Source organism: Ixodes scapularis, unplaced genomic scaffold (genome assembly GCF_016920785.2).
Source record: "Ixodes scapularis isolate PalLabHiFi unplaced genomic scaffold, ASM1692078v2 PGA_scaffold10__122_contigs__length_95168666, whole genome shotgun sequence".
Classification (NCBI taxonomy): Eukaryota; Metazoa; Arthropoda; class Arachnida; order Ixodida; family Ixodidae; genus Ixodes; species Ixodes scapularis.
This window is the reverse complement of record NW_024609836.1, coordinates 80550872-80571732: the sequence shown is the minus strand read 5'-3', so window position 1 is coordinate 80571732 and position 20861 is coordinate 80550872. Positions and strand designations below refer to the sequence as shown.

General features: G+C 47.1%; 1 protein-coding gene across 1 annotated transcript in view; it reads right to left on the bottom strand.

Moving 5' to 3' along the window:
- Positions 1 to 295: 295 nt before the first annotated feature.
- The window catches only part of LOC121047795, a 34632-nt gene continuing 14066 nt past the window's right edge, over positions 296 to 20861 (bottom strand). Inside the window, exon 5 of the mRNA XM_042288603.1 lies at positions 296 to 548. Within this exon, the coding sequence (XP_042144537.1) occupies positions 296 to 548 (253 nt within the window). The remainder of the gene's footprint in view (positions 549 to 20861) is intronic.

Genomic DNA, 20861 nt, shown 5'->3' with positions numbered 1-20861 from the left:
ATCAGAAAGTTTTAGAAGACGCTACAATGCTTTGGGTCCCCTGAGCAGCCACAATGCTTTGGGTCCCCAGATCAGCTTGGGGCGCTGCACTGCTCATGCGCAGTGCGGCACCGCAAGCTCCTCGGGGGATTCGAGCGTTGAGACCCCCTATTCTAAAACCCTTTATGCTTCCACTTATAAACTGAGTTCTGCGGTTGCGACGTCGTACTCCAACGTTCTCTGCGAACGTTCTCGTCGTCACGAGCGTGCCGACGGCGCCGGTCACTCCGTAACGGTCTATTCAGCTTCGCGACGATCATCCGAGAGAGCGCACTATGGCCTTGAGCGGCGAGATCAGGTTCCTGGGCACAGTCTGGTTGGCCGGCAGCGGCGGCAGCTTGCCGAGTGCCAGGCAGTCTGCCGAGCCCCGCTGGTAACGTCCGCAGACGATACTCAGCAGGTCCCCGACCACGTTGGACACCGTGTCCTGGACGTGCTCGATGGTCTTGGGGTCCCCGCAGTTGTCCCGTAGACTCCGCTCTGTGCACTCGTAGAACTCCGAGTACTCACTGCGCGTGTAGACGAAACTCTCTTTAAGAACCCTTTCGAAAGTCATCACGTGCCGATTTGCTAAAAGCCATCCACTCATTCATCGTCAAAAACTTTTTCCAAAAGTTTCGAGGTTCCGCGAAACAGTAGAAGATCGAGGTTGGACAAAAGTTCGCAACATAGCTCTCTCACCAAAGGCCCGTTCACACACTTTCGTTTTGCTTATGACCGAGCTTTTGTGACCTCCAACGACGAGAGAACATACTGGAACGTGGCGACATCTATGTGGTCACCCTGGAACTGCATTTCACTAGGGCGAGGATTGTTGCGGTATTTGTCAGGTCAAATGTACGTACTATTGCGGACAATAATAGCTGAAACAGCCCTTAACGCTTCTTTCGGTGTACCTGCCAGGCATTGAAAGAACTGTGGGCCGAACTAAGAAGGGAATGCGAAGTTGAGGTAGCATAAACAAAGAACGAAGAGCGGGTTTCTGAAAATACAAGAACCAAACGAATAATAAAACATTTATGGACAAAAAAAGACAGCTCAGTTCTTTCCCCTATATGAACAAATGTTTACTGATGCCTCCTTCAACGCGAACATTCTCCCTCTCAACGTTTTAAGCTAAAGGAGATACATTAAAAACACCCGAAAAAAAAAACACAAAAAAAGAAAAAAAAAGAGAAAAGAAAACCACTTTTCTAATTTAGTTCTGGCTTCAGATAGTTAATTAAATTTGCAAATAGTATTTTTTCTTATTTGTTAATTTCTTCTATCTATTTTCTTCTTTAGTCTTTTTTTCAGTTTTTTTCTCAACTTCGTTTTCTCGTTCCTTTATTTCGGGGTTTTCTTTCTTTCGTGTGTTTTTTTATGTAACTTCCTCAATTTAAAAAGTTGGGAGGGAGAATGTACGCGTATAAGGAGGCACCAGTAAATGTTCGTTGCTAGTTGAAAGAACTGTGCTGCTTGCCTGTCCTTGTCCCCAAGTGTCTTCGTTTTTTATTTGATTTTGAGGTTCCATCGTAAAGGACAGCAGACGCAGAGAAAAGCCGGATCAGGCGTTTGAACTCATGTGTGTCCCCGGGTGTACTACCATCTTTGAGATCGTAGTTTATAGCATTGTCAAAACTTCAGACAGTATGCAAAGATTCTCTGAGACGTGTTTCTTCTTTGTATTCAATTACTGTCACAATATTCATAAAAAGAACAATGGAACCGACCTTTATTCGCAGAGTCCTTTTATGCATGAAATGCAGTACGGTGCGATCGCTTAAAATTATTTAGAGGTGGGAAGACATTAAACCGTCAGTTCGGGAAGTGAAGAACCTTTATTTTTTTTTTTTCAAATTCCCCAAAGCGTTGAGCGGGGAAACTGTAGTGTTGTTTAGGTTGCAACAAAATGTTCACTTGGGCTAGTTGGTTAGATAGATGCGCCGGAGCACAGGGACAAAGTGAAGGAGGCGCTCCGTGTATGATCGTTACCTTTTTCACTTTGTCCCTGTCCTTCGGAGCTTCCATCCAGTTCTGTATTGGCCTCGTGCCGTAAAGTCACGTTACGTCAATTTTTCTCGCTAAATTTGGCGTGAAAGTGAGTCGGCGTATCGTCCACGTGACACCAGGTCACGTTGCGTTAATTTTGCCCGCTAAATCGAGCGGGACATCTGAAGTAGCGTGTGGGTCACGTGACGTCAGGTCGTGTGACGGCAGATTTCCCGCTAAATTTAGAGGGGAAACTGATTTGGGGTAGAGGTCATGGGACATCAGGTCATGTTAAGTAAAATTTTCCGCTAAATTTAGCGGGGAAAGTGTACTGTTATACAGGTCACGTGATGTGAGATCACGTTACGTAAATGTTTTCTCTTCTAAATCAAACGGGACAACTGAATTAGTGTATAGATTACGTGACGTCAGCTCATGTGACAGCACATTTTCCGCTAAATTTAGAGGAGAAACAGGATTGGTTATAGGTCGTGTCACGTCAGGTCACGTGACGTTCAATGCCCGTCACGTGACTTAAACACAGATGCACTTTCCCCGCCAGATTTAGCGGGAAATGCAAGGACGGCAAAAAAAAAAATTAGAGGTTTGGGGTTCCGTTAAAAAAGCATTTCATGCTTGAAGAATGCCTGCAGACAAGTTCGCAACGTACATGCCCGAGTGAAGCGAACACACCTCGAACATACTTGAGGTACGTCTTCTCGAGAACTCTTCCATTATGTCTTCTGCGACCATTGTGCCTTTTGTGCTATGTATGAGCAGAGTGATTGCGCCTTGAAGGTTTGGTTCACAAAGCCCCGTCTCGTTACCTTACTTACGATACGAAAACTGACGTCTGCTTAAGCCTCAAACCACCGGTTCATCCGTGCTTCATTCTAAGAGTTAGTCTGGCACGCGGCATTCGTACGTAGAAAGTGGTAAGCAAATGGTGTTGTGTGAACCAGCCTTCAGCTAGGCTATATCCCCGCGCGACCTGTTCGCGCAAGTACACACTAAAGGCTCGCCCACACAGTTGCGTTTGGCTGCGTTTGACTTTATGATCGACTGCTTGCGTCGAGCTGTTGCCTTGACGACCCGGGGAGGGACGACACCCCTCCCCGGCTTTCTCACCTCCTCGCTCTCTTCCCTCGAAGGAAAAAATGCCTCCAAGTTTGCCCCCACATTGCGCCCCCCCCCCCCCCCCCCCCCCCCCCCCCCCCCGATTTGTCAAGCTCCAACGACGCCCCTCCTCTTCCGAACCGCAACCCCGATGCCCCAACACACACACTTCTTGATTTATCCCTCCGTCCATCGCCTCCTTCCGTCTCTCTCGCGTCCTATCTTCCTTTCTTGTTTTTTTGCCATTTAAATTGCTCGCATCTTTGTTGTTTTTTTTCACCAGAAGTCTCAAAGTCTCTCTGATGTAAGCGAAGCGCGAATGCACGGGGGAACGCGTACCGTATCTGACTGAACGTTGCTTACGCCGTAAAACGCAAACAAGAAACTATCGGAGCCTGGAAGGACATTTTTGGGGGGCTTCGCTTCCCGCGTCGCCCTCAGATGCTGCGTCATGGCCCCGCAAGGGCGCTCAGAACACCAGTCGTGGGTCTCCCTTTTAATCGCCCTCAAGCCGAGAGTCCCACTGCAAATGCATCGTACAAAAGAGAGACTGCAGACATGGTCGAAGCGCACAGATGTGTGAAACTATAGACCTTTTCATTTCACTAGTTGCCTGACCGTCGGGTAGAGGGCGCTGGCGCACTCGCCGCCATGGGGTTGCTTCAATTTGGTTGGTTTCGGTTTAGACGTGCACGCGATTGTGTTGCTGTTTCACGCCATTTTCGCTTAATTTTGTGATACAAATTTCTTTATTGTCGCATACAGCGAATGAAACATTGGCACTGAGGCACTTAGGGAACCACAAAGTGGTTTCAACTTAAATCGACGAGCACTTTCACGAACACCAGATGCGTCTGATTACGTCCATCGTTAATTTCGGCCAGGTTTCCGGCGGTGAAACAACTGCGCTGGTGCACAGGGAGGAGTACCATCGCCCACCGGTCGTACCCACGAACACTAGTTTCCAGAAAAATAAATAAATAAAAGGCAGGACAAGCTTCGCCTCAGCACGCGCTTCTTGCGTGCCGCCGGGCTTTGGCTACGCGTGCACCGAGTGGTGTGGAAGGGCTCGCGCTCAAGTAAGATATTCGACCGCTCATTTAAAGGCTGGTTCACACATTGGCTTCGGTTGCGTTCGCATGCAACCGAAACGACCGCTACGACAGAGTCACCAAGACAAGTGTTCGCCGTACACAGCGTGGCAAGCAATGCAAGGGGTAGCTCCGCGAAGTAATCCATGAGTCACGGTTGTTCCGGTGTTTTGGTCACTTTTGTCATTTCGGTTGCATGCGAACGCAACCTTTACAAATGTGTGAACCCGCCTTTATATTAGGGAGTTTTAGTAGATAGTTTTGAAATGCCCACTACCGCTACGGGCGCGCGCTTCAGAGCATGCATCGAAGTGGCAGCGCTCTAAAACTTTCTGTTGTAACAGACTATAATGCATGAGTGCTTAGTGAAGAAGCAGGTCCACAACATGATTGATAATGTGCTGAATCACGAATAGCAGATGAAGTGACAAGTTTACTGCTGGATGTTTGGAATTCGTACACCAACTTTTTGTGAACTTCGCAGACTGGAGAAGTCTCCTATAATGACGTATACATAATATAAAGAAGTGTCATTCTCTCGGCCTGTTTTATTTAAATAAATTAAGTTTCCGAAAATATTTTAATAGACCAACCCAGGTCGACTAGAGAATTTATTTAACTAATTACTTATTAACAGAATTTCACAATATTGGCCTTATAACATGGACTATTTGTGATTTGGACATTTGCTTGCGACGTTCTCAAGGTATGAGATAGGTGACAGGCCCCTTAAATGAAGCCTGACATTCATCTTCCGAAAATTTTGACATATGAAACTAAAGGGCGCAAAAGAAGTGATCCCCGGTAAGTTTGATTGAAGTTGAGTGCTAGGCACCACATGGACCTGTGTAGAAAGCTCTTTACTGGTTTGGACCGACGCCCTTTGTAGATTTTGGCGTCGCCAGCTACTAAAAGTGAATCGCCATTTGCCGTCGACAACGCTGCACTCGGGCGATTTTCATACAGACGGTTTCTTTTTGGCGTCACGCTTTTGTGGACCCCAGGCATTCTCAAGCTGCCTGTGAAAGTTTCTTACGCGGGGAGTCCCAACCTTTGTGTTGAAATGAATTAATTGAATTGGACTGGTTATCTGAAGAATGTCATTTAAGCAATTAAAATACTGTAGACATGGGACTAATTAACGGCATGCAGTTTCTTGGAATTCATAAATAAACCGATCAAGGGAATGTTTATATCGCAAAAAAAAAAAAACGACTAAGAACGTCAAACAGATGTAGATGTAATATTGTAAACAAATAAATTGCCCTGATCTTGACGTACCATTATTTCTAGCACTAGAAAAAAAAATTCAAATAAAACGTTTATTTTCTTGTCCACGAGTTCACCCATATAATCAAAAGCCACTGCTTTCGAACTGTTATGAATAAAAAACATGATGCTTTCAGGAAACGCACGTGGTTATTTGCAGTGAGTACTTTGTCACCTTCCTTGGGTTTCCAAATGCGCGATCATTATATACTTACATTGCGCTTCCCATTTCGAATGTTTTGCCGCTATTAGCAACCAAACCTGAGTTCTCGTAAGTTTTGAACTTTAAACCCCTTGTGCTGTCTAGTCATATATGTGCTGAACGTGCGTGAGCGCTAACACTGATTCATGTGCCCATACAGCCTCTTCACGCGTAGCCGGCAGGCCGACGGTAAAAACAGTAAAAATGTGTTACACAAATTAACTACAGAAGTTGTGCACACAATGGTGTAGTAGAATTACGTGGTAAATATAAGTATCGGATAACGCTTTACGGAGAAAGCTAAGAAATGCTGTGAAACGCGGCGAAAAACGCGAATTCAATGCATCCGCCAAGGCGCGGAGTGTCGCCGGGGAGAGCGGAGCGACGAGTTGAAGCAACCTAATGGCGGCCGCATCACGTGATGCCAAGATGGCAGCGCCCATGCGGCGGAGGGTGAAAAGGTCTATAGACTTTTCCAAAAAGAGCGCTCTGGCCGCCGCCATTTTGCGAATCGAGCGACCCCTATCAGCCAGAAATTTCTGGCACCCGCCTGAGCTGTGGAAACCCGGTCAGCGTGAATCCCCACCTGCATTTTGCATTCGGAGTTCGCCGGCTTTTCTTGGAAGTTTTTGCTTTATTCGCCTGTTTAGGATGCTTACCCTTTGTATGTTATCTTCCACTGTGAGAAACAGGGAATACCAGGGCTCGTAGCCCGCTCGGCCTTCGCAGGAAACGAACGAAGAGAGCGAACGTCAAGCAGCCCGCGACGCAGGCAGTTCGACGTGCTTGGAGGATTATTTCCGTCGAGATAATCTCCAAAAAGCCTTCCAGGCTGTGTTCCGGGTCTTCGCAAAAACTAGCTGATAGGGTCGGGTCCGGGGTGTGGCGACATAATAAGCACGTTCGTTCATTTGCTATGAAGCTGTGCAAAAAAGGAGCCCTCTTCTACATGTTCCCCAAAACACGCCGGATTCCGTCCGATCGTCGTGAAGTGACTATCGTCGACACTGTATATTGGACATTCTGTGTTATTTGAGACCTTTCTCGGATCCTGTTCGGATAAGGCGGCACCGAGGGGTACGTACAATATATTTTTTGTTCGATTGATGAGACTCATTGAATTTTATGTTGTGGGCGGAGAATATCCATGCAGTACGGATATCCTGTGTGGTCAAATATTTTGACCGTTATAGATTGACACGGCTGAGTTTACGGTGCCGTAAAACAATGAACATAAAATGAAACAAACATTCCAGTTGCATTTGTACTGTCGCGCACGGACTCACCAAAACAGCTTTCATTTCTTTGTTTTTGTTCCCAAAAATAGAGCACTGCTTTCTTAAAGACCTCTATAAATTATGCTCGCCACAGAATACAAGATAAAAAAGAAAACGCGGCAATTCAGCCGCCACCAGCGTTCGGAATTGCGCCAACGCAGGCTGCCACAGCCTACTGACGAGAAACTCCACAGCTCAGCGCAGTCGGGCAACACTGACGTACACTCTCAAAACCAGGGACACGCGCTGTAAATCGCTTCGTTCGAGACTGCCGCTGGAAAGGTCTATAGCCTCCTATGTATACTGACAAAGCCTGGCAGATCGCCACGAGAAGCGGCCGCCGAAATGGAAAAGGTGTAGCGGCAGACAATGAATAAGAGGAGAGCCACGTGACTGGCGCCCCGCTGCGGCGAGACGCCGAAACACACTTCTCCCGAGCGAACAAGAGTGTTTCGGGTCCTCGCCGCTGTAAAAGCTGTGCGCTGACGTCCAGGTTCGCCAAGAAATGGCTCTTTGATACTCTGTGCTACCAGATCTTCGCGCTCGAAGTCTGCGAACGGGCACTCTATGGTTCCGTCGTCGAAGAGCTAGGCTTTGTGAGTATAGATGAGGCTATGGCAGTAGGATCGATTCTAAAGCAAAAACCCAAAACAAATTTCATCTTGCACGCCCGTTCTGCAACGCCTTATTTTGGTTATTTACTTCGAATCTTTCATACAGGGAAGGCGAGCGCTTGCGGCGCGTGCACCTACAGTCCCAGCCTTCCCATGATGCTTAGGTAATTTAGCAATATGTCTTTTTGCACAGGATGAAAATATGAAAGCCGTTTACAACTCCCCGTAACGCCGAACTAGAGCGCAGCTCTTGAGGAGGAGGGGGGGAAGGTACGGAGGGGAGGCTATGCCCCTCTTCCTTTCCTTTTATTGAGGGGAAAATTTTCCGCAGCGGGGGAATTTTTCCGCGGCGGGAAACCTTTTCCGATAGATTTAGCGGGAAATTTTTCCAGCTAAATTTAGCGGAAATTTATTCGGCAAAGTTATTAACGGAAAAAATTCCCCGCTAAAATTAGAGGGAAACTTGTTCAGCTAAATTTAGCAGGTAAGTTTTTCCGCTAAATTTAGCTGGGAAAAATTTCCGCTAAATTTACCGGGAATGTTTTCCCCTGAATTTAGCGGGGAAAGTTTTCCGCTAGATTTAGCGAGAAAAATTTTCCGCTAAATTTAGCGGGAAAATTCCCCGCTAAATTTAGCGGGGAGTTTTCGCCGCTGAATTTAGGGGAAATTCTTCCGCGCTAAATTTAGCCGGAACTTTCTGAGGTAAATCTAGTGCAAAAACTTTTCCGCTATCCCCGCTAAATTTAGCGGGATATTTTTTCAGTTAGATTTAGCGGGTGATTTTTCCGCTAAGTTTAGCTTGAAAGTTTTCCGCTAAATTTAGCGCAAAAATTTTCCCGCTATCTTCGCTAAATTTAGCGGGATATTTTTTCAGCTAAATTTTGTGGGTAATTTTCCCGCTAATGTTAGCGGGGAAATTTTTCCGCTAAATTTTGGCGGGAAATGTTTCAGCTGAATTTTGCGGGGAAACATTTCTACTAAATTTAGCGGGGAAAACTTTCCGCTACATTTAGCGGGGGAATTTACCTATAATGCACCGCGCGGTTACGCCGACGGCGACGGCGACGGCGACGCCGCTCAAGCCGGAAACGGGCGCCTAAGAGCTGTGCTCTAAAAGGGCTTTTCCTTCGAATGCCTCCAGCACGTGCTCATGGGCTCCCGCATTGCAGTGGCTGTACGCACCAAACGAGAAAAAAAAAAGCTGTAAAAATACAGCTTGACGATAGGCCCTCGATCCCTTACACAAGTATTACAGCAGAGGCGTGGCAACATTACATATGGAGACAGGTTCAGTGCGCATGCCTCGCAAACAAGAACACATAAATCCTGAAGTAACAAATAAAGAATCAAAACGCTGCTACGTCACCCATAAACATTTGCAAAATATTCTTTAGGCTGTTTTGATATTATTTTAACTAAATGAAACTTCCTATCGTCAAATTTGTTAAGTATTCTAGGCAGCGTAGAGCCTTCATGTTTTCTCCGCGCGACCATTTCCAACGTTCCGCGTGACGAGTGTGGTAAGGTGGTTCCTTTACAGAAAGATGTGCCAGATTTGTAGGGAAACACGCATTTTTACTGTTTTCCATTATACAAGTATTGCTAAGTCTATGTTTCTATAAATTACATATTTTAATAACGTTGAAAGCCTTAAAAAGTCCAGTTGAATGGGAGTCGAACGGAACACTACCGATAGACCTCAACACTCATTTTTGTAAGAAAGCTATTTTCTCCATACTAGATGACGTAGTTGAGCTCCAGACAATGTGTCAATATTTTAAATTCAAACAAAACAAAGAATTATGATTTATCAATGTTACATTCATTGGTAAAATTGACTGGTGGCGGCATGGCAATCCGGCCTTTAGTGATATTTTGGTGACCATACAATTTACGTGATTGTCCCAGGACATACTCACAGGAAAACCAAAATGATTTCCAGAACCCTGAAATTACCCACAATCTCAACTGGAGTTGAATTAAGACTAATATATCCCGTTAGTGGGACCGGTTTGTTGTTTGTGCCAAAAAGTACTCCTTTAGTTTTATTTATATTAATTTGCAATGCGGTTGCGCCACTCCCAATTTCTAATCTGGACAACGTCATATTTGCAGAGGGAATTTCATAGTTGCAGTGTTCACCAGCTGGCACGTCGCACTCCTCTTCCGAAGTAAGTCAAATTTTATCGTTGGCATAGTTGACAAATTTTACATTTGGGTGAGTGTTGTCGACACCATTTACAAATGGGCTAAAGAGAAGAGTTCCTAATATGTACTCCCCTAAGGAACACCACATAGTATAGGTTTTACACAGGAAGCACTGGAAGCCCCTTCCCATTTCCACCCCGTCAGTGACAGGACAAGCCTTTCGTGCGGCCGACTCGGTGTCTCTGAGGCACAGCGCCAGCCTACGGGTCCCCAGGTTCGAATCCCGGCCGAGGTTCCCAAATTCTGCAGGACAATTATTGCGGAAAAGGCGCCGTGTAACAAGAGCTTTCGGTTGAACGTCGAACGTTCACCGACTGCAATAAAACTTGTTGTTGGCCTAGTTGGTTCATGATCCAGCGTAGATGATTTTGCGCGACACAAGGGACAATCACAAGGGAATAGTAGACACGGAGAAGCGCAACTTTCAACTAGTTTATTCGTGCCAAATCAACCACGAACATCCAGAAAAAGCATGCGTAGCACGCTCCTTATGCTAAGCATGCTCTTTCTGGATGTTCGTGGTTGATTGGGCACGAATAAACTAGTTGAAAGTTGCGCTTGTTCGTGTCTACTACTCTCTTGTGATTTTCCTTTGTGTCGCTCAAAGACTTCTCTACGCTGGATCACCAAGTGGTCAAAATTAATTCTCAGTCATCCTCTGGGGAGCGCTAGATGAGCGTCATAGGCTTGGCACGTAAAACCCCCGATTTAACTTTAGCCACTACGTGCGCAATAGAAGAGGTGCACTCGCGTCGTTAATTCTCTTGTCTGTTCGTTCCACGTACCCTGATAACCATCAGAACGCCCTTGTATTTTTTAATTTTAAATTTTTATTAAAGCGAAGATAAGCGTAAGTTACGGATCCGTTCCTCAAAGCCGTGGTAAGATGATAATCCGTGTCCTGGAACAATGCCACATAATCGTAATTCGACTGAAAAAAAAAAAAAAGAAAAAAAAAGATTATAGAAGAAACTTGACGATTGCGATTATGGGAAAATAGGCGAAGGCGCGGCCGAGCAGAACTCGATGTAAGATAATTGGAGTCTGCAAAGGGGCACAGGGACAAACGCAAGCCGACACGGACAAGGTCTTCCTTTTGAGACCTTGTCCACACCTCTTAGCGTCCAGCCCTGTCCCCTTTTCAGCCTTTCGGTAACGCTACAACTCCGTAGTTTTCTCTTTATCGATACACTGCACGCTAACGATAACTACTTCGAAAAAATATAAACAAAGTTGACGTGGCTAAACGACGCTTTGCATATTCGTTTCTTTTGGCGGCGAGATGTTTTGGTTCCGCCCTATATGATTCCCTCTCGTGACGTCATTAGCTCGGGAACAACAAGTTTGATGGTGTTTGTAATTAGCGTGATGGAAGCTTGAAATTACTGCGCTCTGAAAGCAACCCTGCTAACACCCTCAAACTTGAATTTCTTTCATTCCTCTTAGTTCCGTCGATGAGAAATCCTTTGCTGACGTCATAGTCAACATTCGGCCAGTCGTGGCCGGCCGACCACAGCGACGTTTTTGATCGCTCACATCACCAATAAGGGGCATTCACTTGAGTCCATATTTGAATGCGATGCTAAGAGCGTATGCTGAAAACGAGCTCACAGTAATAACCGGCTAAGACCGGCAATCTCGATGTTGCGGAATGCACCTTGCAAAAGAACTGCGAAGCTCGTCGCCAGCACGCGCGCAGAAGCCACGCATACAGCTATGGCTGCTAGTGAATTCTTTCTATATCATATACTCGCAAGGTCACTATTACTCGCAGTCAAGTTTGATTGAGGTCAGGCTTAACTGCGGTTAAGGGTACCGGTGAAGCGGGTATAGTTGGCAGTAACTCTTGACCGTACCTAAGCGTGACTGCGATTTAGAATCCCTTTCGGGCATCTTTAACCGCAGTTGTCACATTCAAAGGGAAACTGAAGCGGTTCTGTATTTGAGAGAAAACACTTAGAACGACATCAATTGGTCTCCAGGATGACGAATTTAAAAAAATACTTTTCAATTTGGTGCACAGAGGCTGTAGAAAATAACTTTCAAAGTACCGCTGAAGCGCCCTTCTTTCCTGAGCCTGACGCAATATCCAGAGTTTTTGGAATTCCCGTTCTCGCGCATCTTCAGCACCTATCAAAGCCATGCACGCGAATTTTTACTGTTTTTAAGAACATCAGAAAACGACGTCGCGACTGGTGTCGGTGCAGGGGGATATATAAATATACTTGGCAAGCTTGCAATTGCCCGCGCTGCCCACACGAGCGACACGCGCTTGGCATCCTAAAGATCTGGGTGTGACGTAACCATTGGTGGGAGATGTTTGGCGTTTCCTCGCGTTTAGTTACATCCTCGGGGAAAACGAACGTTATAGTCACATTCAAGAAAAATAATACTCTAAAATCTACCTCTAACTCGTTTTTGTTTTTTTCAAGAACCTCTTTAGTTGTTTTTTGAGCTGTGATTAAGGGTGGCCATGTGATGTTACAGGTATGCAATGTGAGTGTGCTTAAAAAGGCGTTATTTATTGACCTGTGCTTTTTAAACCGTGCTTCAAGTGAAAAAATAAAATCTTAAGAAACAAAAAAATGTATGAGGGGCTGTTTCGGTGGTCATACTTTTGATGAAAAGCGTAAATTTTTAAAGTGCGTTGAGGCTATTATCTTTTCTTAACGTTTCGCTTTCATCGTGTTTAACCTTTTTCTACTCATTGACTCATTGATAAGTGCACCACTAAGGAGGCATTAAGCTGTTGGTGGGTTACTGAAACTAACAATAAATAAATAAATAAATGCCACCCCATTCCTTCTGATTTCTTCCAGGTTTGTGCATTTCTTTTTACAGCGGAGCTGTTAAGGGCTAGGTTCCCGAGGATTGTGTCCGGTACCAAATGCCTGTCGACACAAAACACTAGACATCTACCGCCATATATAAGCGACGGCGACAAGCACACAGCCAATCTGGTTGCCGCCGTCGCTCTTAGATGGCGGCAACCTTTCCCGCTTTCACAGAAGAATGGATGGTTTGCGCGTTGGTGGGAATTCATCGTAGAAAACCGCGCAAAGAACAGACGAGGACGAAGAACTAACAAACGTGACGGTGTGTTTCTTCGTCCTCGTCTGTTTTGCGCGCTGTTTCCTACGCTCTTATCAGCTTCGGTTTGGACTCTGGATGTGTCGGGCGCGTGCTCTGTCGGGGAAAGAAGACTGGGTGCGGAAGGAGCGGCGACGTACGCAGCAGCGCGAATGGGTCCGCAACCGACGCAAAGCCGCTGTCGCCTCGACTTCCACTGCGTCCACTGTTTCAGACTCCCTTGCGAAGGAAGACCACATCGCTCGCCTGGAAAGCCACCTCCGAGAACAGAACCAGGGATGTAAACGGCGCCGGCGGGCCAACGCCACGGACGACAACCGTGCCAAGGAGGCCAAGTGCAAGCGCGAGGGCCCGACGACGACAGCACTCCAGGCCGGCTGAACAGTTCGCGGGTGCGGCGGCGAGGTTCCGGAGGGAGTTCGGGCAGAACTCGTTTGGCGTCACGTGCGCCGTGTGCGACCGACTCTGGTTCGCCGAATACGTGTCTACGATCGGCGGCGTGTCGGCGGAGAAGAGGCGGGAAAGGGGCGCGTGCATGTTGCGGCAGTGCATCGAGTCGGCGGACGTCTACAAAGAACCGGCGTACAGAACGTGCCGAGATTCCCTGCTGAAAGGCGCAGTGCCCCGGTTCGCGTTGTGACCGTGAACGGCTACAGGTACCCACCCCTGCCGGAGCACATACCGAAATTAAACGTGGTGGAGGAACGACTAGTGGTGTCTCGACTCCCGTTCATGAGCCTTCAGCGGTTGACGTGGTATAACAAAGACAACCGGGGACAATACGGTTCTCACAAAACCAATTACCCGATCACACCTTAATCCTTACATTTATAGATACTTCATTTCCACCATAGTACAGCTTCGCTGGTTTTCCTTCTTCACAAGAGTAAAAAGGCTGAAATTTTTTTCGTTTTGTTTTCTTCATATCACATAGAAATAGAAAACTGTATATCACACGAAAGTAGCGAGCGAGAGACGTGACGTTTCCAAAGATATCTTGAAAAAGAAGTCCCGTTCACACACTTGCGTTTGCTTAGGGCCAGGTTTTTTGCGACCTCTACCGACGAGAGAAGAGAGCGGCGCGCTGGCGCCATCTATGAAGTGACCCTGGAACTGTATTTCACTATAGAGCAGGTTTTGCGGTACTTGCAAAATTATATGCACGTACTTCCAATAAGAAATGGTCATTCTTGACATTGTCAAATGTTGTTTCGAGCGAAAAAAGAAACAATGATGTGCGAACAATCCTACCCGATAAATGGCGCCAGCGAATTCTGTCGTCATAAAAGATGCAAAGAGATTTTATGGCGCACGGTTAAGTCGTAAGTGTGCAAACCAGTCTTAAATGTGTCGTCCGTTAGTTCTTGTACTGGTTTGGTCCTAAGTGGAACTTCTACTCATGCCGAACGTGCATACCGATCCATGATACCTCGACTGAAATCTATTGCAGCTGCTTTCGCGGCTGATATCTCGAGGGAACGCAGACAAAAAGAGATATAATGTTACCTCAAAGACCCTTGTACATAATGTCAAAATTGACACTGGACAAGATCAGGTAAAAACTCAAGCTCGCCGACTTTGGTGCTTGAGCTGCTTGTTCTGTCAATCATATTTTGTTATCGTGCAGCAATAATGATTCTTGTGCATATCAAAAACTTCAAGTGGCTCGGGAGCATTTGCGGATATTAAATGATTTTTTTTTAAACTTAAAAAGCTCCCTCAGAGACTATTTACTATGGCATCAGAAGTAGAGACAATTCAATACTCGTTTGAAATTATTTTGTACAATCCACCCCACCAGTTGCATTTCTTTTTTTTTAGGCGGGAGCAATACGGGGCAAAGAGGCGTTGCTGCGGCAAGCCACGATTACTCTAACGTTTTAGTAAGATCCAAGTCCCTTGTAGTATTCTTCTTCTTTCAGAGACGGAAATAACAGCAACGTCAGAATGTCAACTTTGACGGTGTCGATTTCGCTGCAAGCTTTCGTCGTGCTTGTTAGGCATACAATCGAGCTTGTCGTTAACATTTCGAAATTCTAGTCATGCCGCCACAATTAGCCACGTGTACTATACTCGGAGACAACTTTTTTTTTTTCTCATTTCCGAACAAGTGGAGACATCGCATGGCACAGCTGTGATCGGCGCTCAACGTACGCGAGCGCACGGGTACCCATAGCTTTGGCTATCCTTGGCTTGATTGCCATAAAAAAGTTGTCTTCATGTATTGCCCTTGATCGTCTAGGTGGGATTGCTTGGCGCTTGCAAACGCTTACGACGATAAAAGACAATGGCGCCGCCTATCAGCTAGCCCTTGAATTTTCACCCATCTGCCTATGGACGCTTTGTAGCAGCTGTGCATATCCGCCACCATAACCGACCTTAAATTTTTCTTTTTGTCTTATTACGTTTGCTTCACTTTATCATAACCACAGCAGGGCAGGGTATTGCCATTTTAGATTCCACTGTGTCATTATCCGCAGCATTGGCTTTTGTGGAGGCTCGTCAACGCCAGCTCCCCTGGCTCGGTAACTGGGTAAGACTAGTGCCACGGTAAGACTAGATGAAGCCAGGTAAGACAAGAGAAGGTCAGCAATTGCGGCTGTAATCTGACCTGTTTTCAAAGCGTCTATACTAGACTGAAGGTTTCTGCACTATTTGTAGAAATCAAATCTACGCACTATCTCTGAGAAATGGTCGCATATAACATTTTCAGAAGTCTTTTGAGCGGGCGACGAAAAAACGATGCCTAAAAAGAACGTGGAGATATACTTAGACCGCAAGTGTTGAGGGGGTTACCATATAGATTGCAGATGGCGCCAATGTTTTTTTAGCAGTACGCGGTCACAAGCGGTCGTAATGCAGTCAGTCACGGTTAAACGTAAATGTGGAAGTTCGCCTCGAGGAACGAGTTGCGCGGTTATACGAACGCGCATAGTTGCCGTTACAACACAGAGAAACGCGTGGCAGCCACGAGGTCATCGAGTGTTTCTTATAAACCGCGTCGTGAAGAAATTTTTGAAAACACGAGGACTGCGCAACGTGTATACGGAACAGGGGAGCGGAAATTTCGTATGCATATAACTTGTCAAAAAAGAGAAACATACGGCGTCGACGTGAAGGTTTTCCGGGTTTAGCACCTATACTCGTATACACCTTTCGCTAAATTACCCAAGCACCAAGGTAACGACACTTCAGCTACCCTGGTGCTTAAAATCACGGTTGCCAGTTATATAAAACTTTATTTGACATCGCAGGAAACGTCTTTCCGTTCTCCAGAAATGTTGCAGCACTTGGCGACAGAGCAAAACGATATCACCCGAGCTTCTTCCTACCACCGTGTCCAAAGCTGAGGAAGACGCTTTGTTTTTTTTTTAAATTGTGACGATCGACTGTTACGCCTCCTCCGCTCTAAGCACCAAGATGGCGGCGCCCTCTAGCAGATCGGGGAACGGGGTGCCGATGCTCTTAAGCGTAGCTAATTTCGTAGCTCTATATAGTGGCAGCAGCAATGCCAACGCCGCGTGTGCTCCAGATATCCAACCTATCCGGTGTCTCTAAAGTCGCAGTCGCAATGCTCACACGTCACACAAAGACACGGCGTTCGCTCGAGACATGATGACAGAAGCATGTGCGGACAAGCCTCAAGCGATTTCGAATCATGTTTGCTTCGTAGATGTCGAGGGTACCACCCCCATTCCTTCCCCCACCTTTTCCTCCTGGGAAGCGGCCCTTTCCGGCACAGAGCTCGATGACCAGCAGCGACTGGTTGAGCGAGCCCGCCGAATTTGGGCGGCCAACGGAGCCCTGGACTAAGGGCACCGACCAGAGACCGCAAGGTCCTTTCACTTTATCAATTAATAAAGTTTACGATGATGATGATGAAGACAGTATTTGTATGACCAATGTGGACGTCATACAAGAAAAACAAAAGCAGGCCCCAGACGGTGTCTGCAGTGTTTTTCGTATGATATATGAGCAATAAAACCACAAATAAAAAATGTCTTTTTGCGCAGATTTAAATTGCATTTTGTTGCAGAGAAGCAAACGTAAGTGTTGTGCGTTTGCGTTAGCGTTGCGTGCTCTAGCTTGCGCATGCGCGTCGTCGCCATTCGCCAATTCAAGACGCGGTGTGAAGCTCCGCTCACGCTCAGCGTGGAACACGCAAGACTAACCCAAACGTCCAGTGCTTGCGTTTGCGCGTATACGCAATTCTAAAACTCACTACTATTTATATTCTTTTAGATATTCCCAGTAGGCAAGTCCTGCGCATTCTGTCATTGTTAGTGCATGATCCGCGACCCGCCCCGCGAGCGGCAAACACTCTGAAGGGCGATTCACACACTTCTGTTGAGTCCTATCCGAGTGCGAGGGTTGCTACAGCTGCGTCGTACCCCGTTTTGTTGGAGCCGACGCAGTTGTTGCCATAGCAACCCTCGCGCTAGGTCCGACTCAACGCAAGTGTATGAATCGCCCTTTACCGACCTACGTTGCCTCAAGATAACAGGAACGCGTTACCCTTACCGTTACCGATAAAAGTAACGCAGGTTACTTTTGGGGTACTTTTTATTTACAAGTTGACGGAAACAGCTTTTTTTTTTTTAGGGGGGGGGGGGGGGGGGGGCGAGAGTGTTTTTCGACACTGGGACAAGGGCCTGGGCGTTGCGGTTTTTCTAAGGTGAGGCTTTTCGTGTGGGAAAAGGCAGGGGAAATAGTAAAGGTGTGTGGAATGAGTGCAGTCATTAATTACTTGGTGCCCACAGTTCGTTCCCGCTTGAGTCCAAGTGCAATCGACGCTACCAACTAACGGGACTTATCGAGCACCGTCGTTATCTGAAGTCCCTGAGCCTTTTTTGGTTATGATTGGTTCAGCGTTGATAGAACACGCACAGAAACGTGACGAACGCCATGACGGGGCGCTTTCGACCGTGTCTGATTGGTCCCATCAGCTCATAGCGTCGGCTGCGTAAAAAAAAAGTGTAATTTTTGTAAGGTTTTAGGAGGAAAACGTAACGAGTGACGCAACTCCGTTACCCGTTACTCGAACTGAGTAACCTAAGTACGTTAGCCGTTACTGTTTCTAAAATGTAACGAGTACGTTACTACGTTACTGGAAAAAGTAACTCGTTACTGGTAACGCCGTTACTTGTAACGCGATACCGCCAACACTGCTCGGGGGTGACGGAGCATATAGTGACGATGCTGGAGGGGAGGAAGCGCGAGGTTTCCTCTTCTACTGTCGGTGACAATCTAAGAATGTTGTCGAAGCATATAGTGACGATGCTGGAGGGGAGGAAGCGCGAGGTTTCCTCCAGCGCACGCTCGGTGCTTCGCGCCGGGCTTTGTCTACACATGCGACAAACTGTTGTCAAAGATCTGCGTAAAGCTCGCGCTCGAGGAGTGCCATCTACCAAGTTCTTAACGAGTCACCGACTACTGGAATGCACTGGATGGGGGACCGGTGACAGTGTGTTGACGTACCAGAGCTAACGGAGCTTGGAGCTCGTGGAGCGAAAGCTTGCGCTTCAGCGCTGCAGTTTTTCGTGGGTTAAAGGGGTCATGAAACAATATGGCGTTGGAATCTTCGTGACTTTCCAGACGGGTACTGGTCCTAATCTGGCCCAAGTATACTCGCACGGACCGCTACTGATTCGGAAGATTCTTTGTCGCGGTAAAATTTCGAGGATAAAAGGGGACTATTTCTTTCAGTCTTGCCGCCGCAAAAGCTCGATGACGTCATTGTAGCATCGAAACCACCCGCCTCACGACAGTCAAGCACGGCGCATGAATTGGACACGAGAACTGCGCGAACACTCGACTTCGGCTCGTAACCATCGATGCCTCGGCGGACAGTATAAGTTGTAGCTCGTGTTCAACCACTGCGGCGAGGAGAATAGCCGAACTGTAACAATGCCTGGAGGAACGATACTCATGTTTGTCAAAATAGTTTAGTGAATGCCATCGCCTAGAAAGAAAAATTAAGGTAAGCTTATTCAGTTATTAACATTACGGAGTGATTCAAAGTAGTATTTAGCGAAAGTAGAAAAATCGTTTCACGGCTCCTTAAGATCCCAACCCCTGCTCAATACAGTCTGGACGAACATCGTACCGGCGTGCGATCGTGTGATCGCCATTGCGTAATGCAGGTTAAAGGCCCCAGGCTAGCAGTGGTATGGTGCCTGGATCGCGTCTCCGACTGGCGTGTTTACCACGTCCAAAAAAGTGGTCCCTCGATTTCCGCCTGATGACGTCATAGAAGTGTCACGCTGTCGTCGGTCGCGACCCTGGCGGTGTCCCAGCAGGAGTCGTGGATTTAGCAGACGCCTGTTCTGCTGCAGGTCGCTCTCCAGCTTGACAGTCCACGGAAGCTTCCGCAGCTAAAAGTTGACACGTCATGACGAAAGCGACGCACACGTCTGGTCGCGCTTTTTGCGGCAACTTCTACGACCAACCACCAGGATCGTGCACATTCAACAGCGTGACACTCCGACTTTTGCGACGTCGTTTGGTGCCACTTCGGAGCCACTTTCAATGCATGGGTGGAATAAGAGGCTAAGCACACCAGTCGGAAACGCGTTCCGGGCACCGTAGAAGTGGTACTGCGTTGCCTATAAATTCCTCATGTACAGCAGAGACACCAAACGCCTATCAGGGCAGACTAAAGGCAGCTTTACCAAGGCCTCCGCATGGTTTCCTCTTCTTCTATGAAACGTCATCACAGTCGGATCGCGCTCGGTCGGCTATTTGACCCGAGCCCGACCTTCGACGCGCTGATTGGCCACGAGCCGCAGCCGAACACTGACGCAGCACTCGTGCCCAATCTCTCGCCTCGATCGATCTGACTATGATGACGCGTGTGGAGGCCTTCTGTCTAGGTGGTGTTGGCTTTACACACTTGCGACGACTAACAACCCAGTACCTTAAAACCTCTTCAAATCTCTAATGACCGTCGAACACACTGGCGCCATCTATTGGTTAGCCGTCATACGCTTGTCATTTCCGTATATTTGCTTTTTTGTTTTCACCCATCATTCTTTTTTTGCTTGAAAACGTTGACAATATTAGAAATGTTATGAACGGCAATTTCTTTTATAAGGTACGTGCATTTGATCTTCTAAATACTGCAAAGCCTTCGGTCTAGTGAAATACAGTTCCAGGGTCAACTCGTATAATGACGCCTGCGTGCTAGTGTGTTTTATCGTCGCAAGATATCACAAAAACTCCGTCGCAAGCAAACGTAAGAGTGTGGATGGGCCTTAAAGGGGCTCTGAGGAGGTGTCTTAGAACGCCTAAATGTAGCGATAACTAACTCTGCTGGCTCTAAGCATCCTGGAAATCCCTAAATCGCGACGATACGCGGCCGAGTTCCCTATTAAAAAGGCAATCAAAGATCGCAACACACCGAGGTCATCTTAGGCGATAGGCGGAGCATGTCCCGAAACCGGGACCGCTGTCAGTCAATAGTAAGCAAAGGATCTTCGAGTCTCCGACCGGTGGACCATTAGAGACAGGCGGGCCTACGAGCCCAGAACCACTATTGCCTTTTAGTCAGTCGCACTGTCCTGGCAGGCGAAGTCAATTTGTGTTCCATCGCAGCGATCGCTTCATTGCGCCATGGCTCTCACTAACCTGACGCCGATGATTCGGCCCAGCGAGCGCGTGCTCGAGAGCAGACCAGCAGACGACCCACATCACTTCCGCGGAAAAAGAAAAAGAAAGCATACTGCGCTGTTTTTGAGACGATTATTGCATGATGAAAATAATCCCTGGAGAAGGGGAACAAGAGGGACAAGGGACAAACATAAATCTCCAAACACAGCTAGGTGACTGGTGAGCGACCGAAAAAATCCGCCTGGTCCGGGTATCGAACCCGGGACCTCTCCATTACAAGTGGAGCGCTCTACCAACTGAGCTAACCAGGGGTTAGACGTCAGTAGAGCAAACGGGTTTTATCAGCTGCCACCAGTCTAACACCAACAAGGGTGAA